General features: G+C 42.0%; 1 protein-coding gene across 4 annotated transcripts in view; it reads left to right on the top strand.

The window, feature by feature from the left end:
* The first annotated feature begins 2,926 nt into the window (after window positions 1-2,926).
* The window catches only part of WDR35 (WD repeat domain 35), a 51,253-nt gene continuing 43,241 nt past the window's right edge, over window positions 2,927-10,938 (top strand). For all 4 annotated transcript variants that reach the window (XM_086631407.1, XM_086631406.1, XM_086631404.1 and 1 more), the window contains exons 1-6: window positions 2,927-2,980; window positions 3,643-3,760; window positions 4,500-4,571; window positions 7,397-7,489; window positions 10,166-10,294; window positions 10,523-10,656. In XM_086631407.1, coding sequence (XP_086487533.1) covers window positions 2,957-2,980; window positions 3,643-3,760; window positions 4,500-4,571; window positions 7,397-7,489; window positions 10,166-10,294; window positions 10,523-10,656 — 570 coding nt within the window. In that variant the 5' untranslated portion in view covers window positions 2,927-2,956. The remainder of the gene's footprint in view (window positions 2,981-3,642; window positions 3,761-4,499; window positions 4,572-7,396; window positions 7,490-10,165; window positions 10,295-10,522; window positions 10,657-10,938) is intronic.

The following is a 10,938-nucleotide window of genomic DNA, read 5'->3' as shown; positions in this document are numbered from 1 at the left end:
TAATGTTTAACACTCAGAAAGCTGAAAGACTTCCTCCAATTGAAGGTTTTTATCCTGCAAGATTTACTTATGTTATTAGTTAGTCATTCTTGTTGTCTTAACCATTGACTTTACTGGGACTAGTTGTGTCAATTGGGCTTGTAGGATAAAACACACAAGCTAACAATTTAAAAATTTAATTGTTAATGGAATCCACTTGTTTTGCACACTTGGCATTTGTAATAATCCAAATGCTCTAGAAACTATATTTAAATAAATGTGAAGATGGAGTCAAAACTATAATTATTATTCTTTCTTCTAGAATTGAAAAATCAAAAATACGTTGTATAGTGTTGCAATATAATAGCACAAAATATTGTATCAGTAGCTGGTGTGCCAAGGACATATCAAACAACATCTGTGCTTGCTTCATACCCTGCACACAATAGATAAAAACAATTGCAAAGAAAGCTAGTGAGCAGAAGTTCAGTTATCATGTCCACTGCACGTGCGAGTGAGACTTCAGGTATGTCTGTGCAGTCATGTTAAGTTAGTACTTAGTTTAATGCTACTACTCTAGTTTAATACTAAATAGCACAGGTGAACATGGGACACAGCTTCAGCAGGGGCCGAAAATGAGACTACAAACTCTCCAAGATTGCTGCATTGGTCTGTGGTTGATGTTTTGTGATGTGTCCCCACTGATATTAATTTGCTGTAGTTCAATTAAAGTCAGCGTAGGACAGCCTAGCTGTGCTTCACTTGCTTCCTCAAAGTGCTGTGTATGCATATTTTTTCTGTGAGTCATGGAGTTTTACATCCAGCACTGCACTTTGCTTACTTTCATGTCCTCCGCTTAGACATGGGTATTATATAAGGATTTATAGGGCCAGAAGTATGCCTCGGCCTCCGCAATTGGTAAGAATAAATAAGTTGTAAATCTAATAGAAGACTTTTCAACTTCTTGGCAATTGGGAGTGGATGACATCAGTCCCATTTACACTAAGGCCAGATGTCAGAGGAGATGTATAATTTTACACGATAGTGGAAAATTGTCCTGGAGGCCAGATGTCTTGCAAGCTGTCAGCTGGGCAGGCCTTGTTTCATGCATTAGTATTCATAACTCCATTTTACGTTACAAATGATGGTATTTACATTCATTTCCTCTGAGCAATTATCTTGTCTCATTTTGTGTTTGTGAGCACCAGATAAAATTCCGAAGTGATATCAGGAATTTCTTTAAAATAGGACATACCAGCATGTCCTATTGACGGAACAATTTAATTTTAAATATGGGTGCACCTGTTGATATGGAATGAGTAATTCTACTGTTTTAATTATTGAGGCAGTAGAGCTTTCAGACTAATGCAGAAAACTGTTATGAACAGAACTAAATTTAATCTTTTGGATAGTATTTTAAAATTACTTTTATTCCAAATGGAATAGAATGGAATGGAATGGAATGGAATAGAATAGAATAGAATAGAATAGAATAGAATAGAATAGAATAGAATAGAATAGAACATTCCAGGTGGAAGGGACCTACAATAATCATCTAGTCCAACTGTCTGACCACAGGCATTTTCTAAATTACCTTTAGGTATCTTATTCAGCTTTAGCATGCTTACAGGGGTTCAGCCAGCTTTGCTTTATAATTCTGCCTTATGTATGTGCTTCTAAGTTTGCATTAGTCAAAAAGCTGGATGCCCAGTGCTGCTCACTCTTGCACGTCCATGTAACTTCAATAAAATGATGTAATGATAATTCACAGCTCATTCTGTTTTTCTCCATCTCCAGATAGCCTCTCTGAGAAGAGGGGAACAGCAGGAAACTTGACAAGAGACGGGTTTGAAAACTTGGCTTTGTCATGATCCTCCTTTGTCATTGAACAAATTGCTTGTATTTCAGTGTTTCTGTCGTGGATAATTGCACTGCGGAGTGCTTAGCCACTATGAACGGGAGGGGGATGCCCTGGGAGACATGGCACTCCTCCTCCTCCCGTGTCAAGCAGGCGAGTTTTTAGAGCAGGATGCAGAAGACATAGGATAGTCTTCTGTACATCTCCCATGCTCCCCTTTTCTGTCGATCAGCTACTGAACAGCTTCGGTATGGAAAACAATTATTTTGCAGCTGGGTTCAGCCTAGCTCGGTGTCAGCGCTGCATATCCAGGCTGCTCCTGGACCCTCCCGCACCCCCCATGCCGGCACAGATCCGGACGCGACCCGTCCCGGACCCCCCCGCGCTGCTCGGTGCTAACAGCAGCCATGGGGCCGGCCCTCCCGCTCTGACCCACTGAATCGAGGCGTTATTCCTCTGAGGGACCAGCCCCGGCCGCGGGTGCCCGCAGCGCCTCAGAGGGAGCAGGAATGGCGCCCAACACCCGCGGCCTCAGCCGCAGCCACCCGTCACCTCAGCGAGCTCCCGGGAACGCCTCGGGCAGCTCCGAGGTCGCGGTAACTCTGAGGATGCACCGATGGAAATTATACCAAAAACGCTTTTGTGCAAACACTTTTGGATCCACGAGCGTTCACGTTTTGCCTCTTGGATAAGCAGAGCGACCTTTATTAATGAACTGCCAGTGCTCTCGACCCAAGTCGAGCGCGATCGGTCACGCACTGCCCGCCGCTGCCGCCGTGCCGGGGCGGGCAAAGCCCGAGCCCATCTCCCCGCTCCCGGGGGGCCGTTCTCCGGCAGACAACGTCGCTAAAGGCCGCTGCTCCCGCCGCCTCAGACAGCGCCTCAGGCCAGGAGGAGCCGCCGACTGCGGGAGCGCCCGTCCCTGGCGCCAGAGGGCGGGCAGCAGCGCCTTCCTCGTGTCTTCCTTCTTTCGTTCCCGGAAGTGGAGAAGCGCGCGCCCCCGAGGCGCACTTCCGGCGGTGGTTGCCAGGGTGACGCGGTTCCCAGGGAGGCCGCGCCGCGCCGCGCCGCCGTGAGGAGCGGTGTGGGTCGGCACCCGTCGCCCGCCGCTCCTCCAGGATGTTCATCTACCTGTGCAAGAAGGTGCTCCTGGGGCACGGAGGAAAGTCCAGGGGGCGGGAGGTCCCCTCTCCCGTCTACCCCCACCCCCCCCTCCCCGGGAGCCCCCGGGGATTGGGAGCGCGGAGGCCTCGGGGCGCTGAAGGGACCCTCGGGGCTCCTTCCTGCGGCCGCTGCGGGTCTGCTGGCGCTGGCGGTGCTGCCGCGGGTTTCGTCCCTTCGCAGAGCGCTGCCCTGTTCCGTCCTGCCTGCTCCCTCGGCCTGGGTTTGGGGCTTGGGGTTTCTTGGGTCTTCAGCTGTCTCCTAAGCAACTTCCCGCCCAAGAGAGTTTGAACGTGGCATTTCAGCTGGAGACCAGCTGGTGGCAAAGCCCTGTGCGCTGTGTGATCCCTCTCACCTGTTTTGTTGCTCATGGCGCCTCCTCTGCGCACTTTTGAAGATGTCCTGTTGCTGTTGTTTACTGCCTATGTTAGAGTTCCCTCTTCTCGAGCGTTGCGTTGCACGGTTTCACTAGTGCTTGTAATTCTAATTGTCTTCTGTCTCTTTTTTGCATGTGCTGACCTGTCGATAGAAATCAGTTTACCTTGTGTGCTATCATAGGTGTCTTTGAGGTGTTCAAAGAGAGTATTTTAAAATAAAACATCCTTCTTACAACTGTGTAGAGATACAAAACATTTCTTTTTCAGATTGCAATTCCTGATAATGTCCGATTAAGATGTATTTCCTGGAATAAGGATCAAGGTTTCATAGCCTGTGGTGGAGAGAATGGATTACTGAAAGTTTTAAAATTGGAACCACAGACAGGTAAATGAGGGATTTTTTTTTTTTTAAGAATAAAATCCACCACACTTCAGAAAGCATAACTCCTTCCACAAGTTTGACAATATTGCATATGTTTTAAATCTGTACATAGATAGTTATGTATTTGCATAAACACCAAATGTGCTGTCACTTTCTTCTGAGCACTGTTTTCCTCCAGCTTGTCTTACAGGGCATACATGTAATTTGTCTACCTGTTATATCTGCTGGAGTTTTCTTCAGTGCTTTTTCTTTTTCCAGACATATGTTTCATTCTTATTCTTTTTGTATAGACTTCCAGTTAATTTTGGAACTTATTTCATTATTTCTTGATTTTGTTTGAAAGTTCTCTACTGTCTTCATTATTTTAGGGAGAAAGCTGTATTTTTTTTTAATAAATATGTTCCAAGAAAAGTAAAATCTAATATATTTTCAATTTCTTTTAAACCTTTTTCTTAATGTAGCAAAATATGATAGCCATAGTTGTTATTCTGGTGTTTTTTGTTTGTTTTGTTGGATTTTTTTCCCTGAAAAGCTGCTAAACCATAAAGAGTATATGAATTTGGATGGCAGATGTAAATAGCAAATGCATTGAACTGAGGGGTGGAAGATTCATCCTGCAGTTACAATTTACATACTTTTAGATGAATAATTTTATGTAGTGATTAGAGCTGCAGTATTGATAGAGACACAGTAATATGTATGCTTTATTGATTTTATTCTATAGCTATTTTTTTATTTCTAGATGAAGCGAAAATAAAGGGACTTGCAGCTCCTAGCAATCTTTCTGTGAATCAAACTCTTGAAGGTCATAGTGGTAAGTGTGTCTTTGGATATTTAATGTACTTTTGATTAGAATGAAAAAAAAGCAAGATTTTATGAAGTCGATAGAGTAATTTTGCTTTTTATTATAAGCCTGAAATAAAGATTATCAGTATTCAGCTCAGGTATGTAACAGCTTGACTATCTATTGTTACCAGGTTATCTGATGAGAGACCTACAGTCAATCTTTCATCATCTGTGAGCGAATTACTGGGTAGAGAATCAAACTGATCTAGCCTTACCTTGATTCTCCTGACAGATATTGTGTGTGATGCAGAACGCCGGCTGCACAAACCAAGCTCTGCTCTGCCTGTTAGGATTTAAAGTTTGCTTCTGGATTTTAAAAGGTTAAGCCCGAACTTTGATGTTACAGCCTAACTTGCGTTTGGTATTACCACAGGCTTTGCTTTTCCCAAATTATTCGGTCCCCGTTCATCATCCTGAGAAGGAAATATTGGTTGCCATTTAAGTGGATGATGCTATTGTACATGTTATATTACAGAGGGACTTCCCCTCTCCCCAAGTCGTGCAGTGCTACTGGTATAGCACTTATTACCTCCGACTTCAGCATGGTCTGTCTGGAAGTGCTGCTCGGTTGCATGGGACTGGAATATATTTTTAGGTATTTACATAAACGATCAGGATATATTTGCTCCCATCCATTTGTTCACACACTGCCTTGGTAGTTGACAGATAAAGAATGCTTTCTAGCAGAAGCAAAAAGCTAAACTGGAATTGCTGAGTTAAAGAAACAATAATGTTCTACTGTGGTTAAAAAAAAAAAAAAGAGGGTACAATTTTCTCTTACATTGTCTATAGAAAGTTTTAAACTCCAAACAAGAGACTGCAATCAGAAATAAGTCTAAAAGCCTTCTTAAGCCTTTTTCTAGCAACACTGATGTGGTTAAGCCATTTTGTTTGGTTGGTTTTAATAGTGTCTATAGGATTTGCTTATATGTTTTGATAGCTTTACGTTTTCTGAAGAAATTGAAGTTAGTTCAGTAAACCTGATCTCTGTCATAAATATATCTTCATTTTCCCTTCATTGACAATTGCAGAATGTGTATATATGTAGACTGCAATATAGTCTGCAGACAAATTTTAGAGAAGTTAGAAAACAACAAGCCAGAGAACGATAGTGTGTGAAAGTAAAAATTGAATGGAAGGAAATTAGACAGGGTGGAATTAAACTCTTACGTGAGAAATGTTAAATGGTCATCATCTGTGGACAACAGGATATGAAAAGAATGCTAAAATCCTTACGTTATTTGAAGAAGTGGTCTTTTTATGAGGATTTGCAGTTGAAACCTTCCAACAGTCAGTCAGGTTATTTTAGAGGCCTGGTTAAATATGATTGAAAAAACGAATTGTGAGGAATTGATTTAGGGAATATTTTGAATGGCTGTCTTCATTTCTGAAATAAAGTAGTTACCCTGAACGTGAGGGGTTTTCAAAGGTATCTTTAACTGCATCTGTTGATAAAGTTCATGACTGATGCTGATAAAGGAAAAGGATACAGAGGAAATGGATGACCAGCGATGATGGCATGAAAGAGTGTGATGCTCGAAATGGCCAAGTTCATACCCAGTGTGGAACTGATGAAATAAATAAGATACAGCTTAGAAATGAGTGGCTGGAGAACTGCCTGGCGGAGAAGGACCTGGGGGTGTTGGTTGACTACCAGCTTGATATGAGCCAGCAGTGTGCCCAGGTGGCCAAAAAGGCCAATGGGATAGCAGCGTGTATCAAGAATAGTGTGACCAGCAGGAACAGGGAAGTGATCCTGCCCCTGTACTCGGCACTGGTGAGGCCGCACCTGGAATATTGTGTCCAGTTTTGGGCCCCTCGCTTTAAGAGAGATATTGAGCTCCTGGAGCGAGTCCAAAGAAGGGCGACTAAACTGGTCAAGGGGCTGGAAAATAAAACTTATGAGGAGCGGCTCAGGGAGTTGGGGCTGTTTAGCCTGGAGAAGAGGAGGCTGAGGGGAGACCTGATTACGGCCTATAAATACTTGAGAAAAGATGGTGGGGAGGTAGGGGAGGGACTCTTTACATTAGTGACGGGTGATAGAACAAGAGGAAATGGGCATAAGCTTAGTCAGGGGAGATTCAGGTTGGATGTTAGGAAGTATTTCTTCTCTGAAAGGTTGTCAGCCACTGGAATAGGCTGCCCAGGGAGGTGGTTGAGTCCCCATCCCTGGATGTGTTTAAGAATAGGGTGGATGATCTACTTGAGGATATGGTTTAATGGGGATTAGGGATGGTTGGACTCGATGATCTCTGAGGTCTTTTCCAACCTAGAAATCTATGAATCTAAATCTATGTTTCAAGTCAAGTCAAATGTTTATGAGTAGGGTCCCATATGAGACTGGAGGGTCTGAAGGAACTGTGTGTAGAGTGCTCTTTTTGGTAATTGTGAAGGAGATTTTGTTTTAAAAGTGCAGCACTACTGATGATCAAACTACTAAGAGGAAGAAAAGAACAAAACTTCTTATGACAATGAAGCGTAGTCGACTTCCCAGACTAACATGTCAGAGGTGGTCGGAAACCGCAAAACTACGATTTGGATTTTGCGTATTGAAGCAAAATTCTGAGCAGAATTGGGAGAGGATGTCACTCAAGTGGGTGAATACAGAAGCAAAAGGAGCTGTTGAGCAGAATTTTGAAAGAGGAAACAAGTCGTACAGACAGAATGCCTAAAACTAAATCAAAGTTAGCAGTCCAAATATCTGAAAAGCTCCAGGTTGATTCAGTTGGATGTGGTGGGTTTTATTAACTTATTTAAAGGGTGTAAATAAAAAAAAAATATATCATTTTTTAGGTTCTGTGCAAGTGGTAACATGGAATGAACAGTATCAAAAACTGACTACCAGTGATCAAAATGGACTCATCATTGTGTGGATGCTGTATAAAGGTATTCTACAGGATAAATTTGAGATGCGATAATATTCCATGCTGTAAGAAATATTTTTTTTCCCCCCCAGCAATTTTTACAATTCTTTTTCAGACTTTTTATTTTGGAGACTGTAAAGCTCAAAATAGATTTATAACAATTTCCAAGTTTTTATTGTAATACTTGTCTACATTTTTCGTAGTGTAGTCACATATAAAAAGGCGTTTGTCCTGCAGAGCTACCTTAGGAGATGTCAGTTCTTAGCCATATGCTTGGTAAACTGCTCTAAATGTCTTACTTTCTTATGTCTGTTACTTTATTCCCTGGAGGAAAATAGCATATTGAACATCAACAAAAAGAAGCAGTGCTTCTTTGTGTTGGTTCTGTTCTGGGTATCATTGTGATATTTCAGTAGTTCTGCAAAGTGCATCAAGCACAGACATATTGGTAGAACTACAAGAAATTAGCAAGCCTGATTAGGACATCAATTAAATACTTTCATAAAAACAATCTTTAGAAATGTTTAATAAGGCAGTGTATTAATATGACTAATGAGTATATTGCTGTCATTGGCTTTTATTGTTCTTGACTTTTTCACAGAGAGATGTGAAAAAGTGTGCTTCTTTGGTACACTGGAATTCATTTGAAAGCCAGCAAACCTTTCAGTCAAATTAACCTCTTTCCAGCACATATGGGAAAGAAAAAAAAATTTTCTTTTTCTCTTGGGGATTTTTGTTTAATGAAAAATGGAAACAAAATCTCAGCTCAGCTTCTCATTTCCAGAATAAAGAATATCTTGACTTGAATAGTCAGAAAGACTTGATTAGTCTTTCTGCCTGATATGTGGTAGCTACTGTCACAAAACCAATCCAAAGGATTTGATACTGTCCCACACGACATCCTTGTCTCTAAACTGGAGAGACATGGATGGATGGACCACCCAGTGGATAAGGCTGGATGGTCGCACTCAAAGAGTTGTGGTCGGTGGTTGAATGTCCAAGTGGAGGCCAGTGACGAGTGGTGTTCCTCAGGGGTCAGTACTGGGCCCAGTGCTATTTAACATCCTTGTCGGTGACGTGGACAGTGGGATCGAGTGCACCCTCAGCAAGTTTGCAGATGACACCAAGTTGTGTGGTGTTGTGGACGTGCTGGAGGGAAGGGATGCCATCCAGAGGGACCTTGACAGGCTGGAGAGGTGGGCCTGTGAGAACCTCATGAAGTTCAACAAGGCCAAGTGCAAGGTCCTGCACGTGGGTCAGGGAAATCCCAAGCACAAGTACAGACTGGGCGGAGAATGGGTTGAGAGCAGCCCTGAGGAAAAGGACTTTGGGGTGCTGTCGATGAGAAGTTCAACATGAGCCGGCAATGTGCGCTTGCAGCCCAGAAAGCCAACTGTATCCTGGGCTGCATCCAGAGAAGCGTGGGCAGCAGGTCGAGGGAGGTGATTCTGCTCCTCTACTCTGCTCTCGTGAGACCCCACCTGGAATACTGTGTTCAGCTCTGGAGTCCCCAGCACAAGAAGGACATGGAGCTACTGGAGCGGGTCCAGAGGAGGGCCATGAAGATGATCCAAAGGCTGGAACAACTCTGCTATGAAGACAGGCCGAGATAGTTGGGGCTATTCATCCTGGAGAAGAGAAGGCTCCAGGATGATCTTATTGCAGCTTTCCAGTACTTAAAGGGGGCCTACAGGAAAGCTGGAGAGGGACTTTTTACAGGGGCGTGTAGTGACAGGACAAGGGGCAATGGCTTTAAATTGAAAGAGGACAGATTTAGATTAGATATAAGGAAGAAATCCTTCACTCCGAGAGTGGTGAGGCACTGGAACAGGTTGCCCAGAGAAGTTGTCTGCCCCATCCCTGGAAGTGTTCAAGGCCAGGTTGGATGAGGCTTTGGGCAACCTGGTGTAGTGGAGGGTTTCCCTGCCCATGGCAGGGGGGATTGGAACTAGATGATCTTTGAGGTCCCTTCCAACTCTAACCGTTCTATGATTCTATGAAAAACAATCTCTTAGTTTTGGAAAAGAACCAGTAAATTACTTAATACATATTCCTATCAAAGGCGGTTGTTCCCTGCATTTATGTTTCCTAGTGCATTCTTCTCAGTTCTGAAATTATGTAAGCATGGATCTCTTTCTGTAGGGCCCCTCTGGGACTTTGGCTTCCCTCTCTGATTCCTCATTTCTCAGGTTCATTTTGGAAATAAACAGCTCACATCTGAACACTGAATTTCACAACAATTATATCTCTGTAGTCTGGGGGACACTGTAGCATAGTCTGGCTAGAATTTTACCGAAAGGGCAGAACAACTTTGTTTTCAATTCCTTTCCAAAACTTACTGCTTCTATAGCTTTTTGCTGTGTCTCTGCAATGTAATATGCATGTGACCTACTATCTCATGTTTACTTACAAGCAGACCATTCTTAGATTTCTCCATGTCATTGAACACCTAATTTGATTGCTTGGTAACTTTTATAAACTTTTTTGTGTATCTGTATTATATTTTATTTGTTTCGGGGTTTTTTTTAACAACTTCAGGAATTCGTATTGCTAAGAAATGTCATTATTATCCTATTTGCATATCCTTTTAATTGAGAGTAATTTTACTTCTTGAATTCAGTGGTTAGCGTGTACCTTGAATCCACTAGAGGATTATCAAATCAGAAGTATAATTCAGTTTTTCATTCACTGCCAATAGGTGCTTGGTATGAAGAGATGATTAACAACAGAAATAAATCTGTTGTTCGAAGTATGAGCTGGAATGCTGATGGACAAAAGATTTGTATTGTATATGAAGATGGAGCTGTGATTGTTGGATCAGTGGATGGTAAAATTTAAGCTGTACTAATTACTGTGGTATATACCTAGTTTTTGTTTTCAGTATTATGTACGTAGTGGCTCTGTTTCTCTAGATAAATACAATTAATAGCTACATTCTAAGCTGCTTTGACTTTCTTTAGCTGTTTTAGTTTTTACGTTGGTAACTTGTATCCTGTTTTAAATTTTGTGATATGTTAATCCACGACAATCAAATGCAATCAACCTTCTGTTACAGGTAATCGCATTTGGGGAAAAGACTTGAAAGGTACCCACCTATGCCATGTGGCCTGGTCCTCCGATAGCAAAGTTTTACTCTTCGGAACGGCAGATGGAGAGATTCACATTTATGACCATCAAGGAAATTTTATTGTAAGTTTATGGTGGTATAATAAAGATATTAACTTCAACAGGCATAAAAACTTAGTTCCTTTTAATTTATTTCATGTTTTTTTGTTTAGTTGGTGGACTTCAGTACTGAGAACTGGACAAGGTCTTAATGCACAAAGTTTTTATTCAAGATTTATGCAGCTGCAGCTTTTAAATATAAATATTTCTTTCTTGGTACCTAAATGAATATCATATGAACTAATGTCTTTTTGCCTTGCAATAGGTATTGAAAATGTAAAAATACGTATGGTGATACTAATTAAA

This window comes from Tauraco erythrolophus, chromosome 2 (genome assembly GCF_009769465.1).
Source record: "Tauraco erythrolophus isolate bTauEry1 chromosome 2, bTauEry1.pri, whole genome shotgun sequence".
In the NCBI taxonomy this organism is placed as follows: Eukaryota; Metazoa; Chordata; class Aves; order Musophagiformes; family Musophagidae; genus Tauraco; species Tauraco erythrolophus.
Note: the sequence above shows the minus strand (reverse complement) of the source record. Positions and strands in the feature narration are given on the sequence as shown.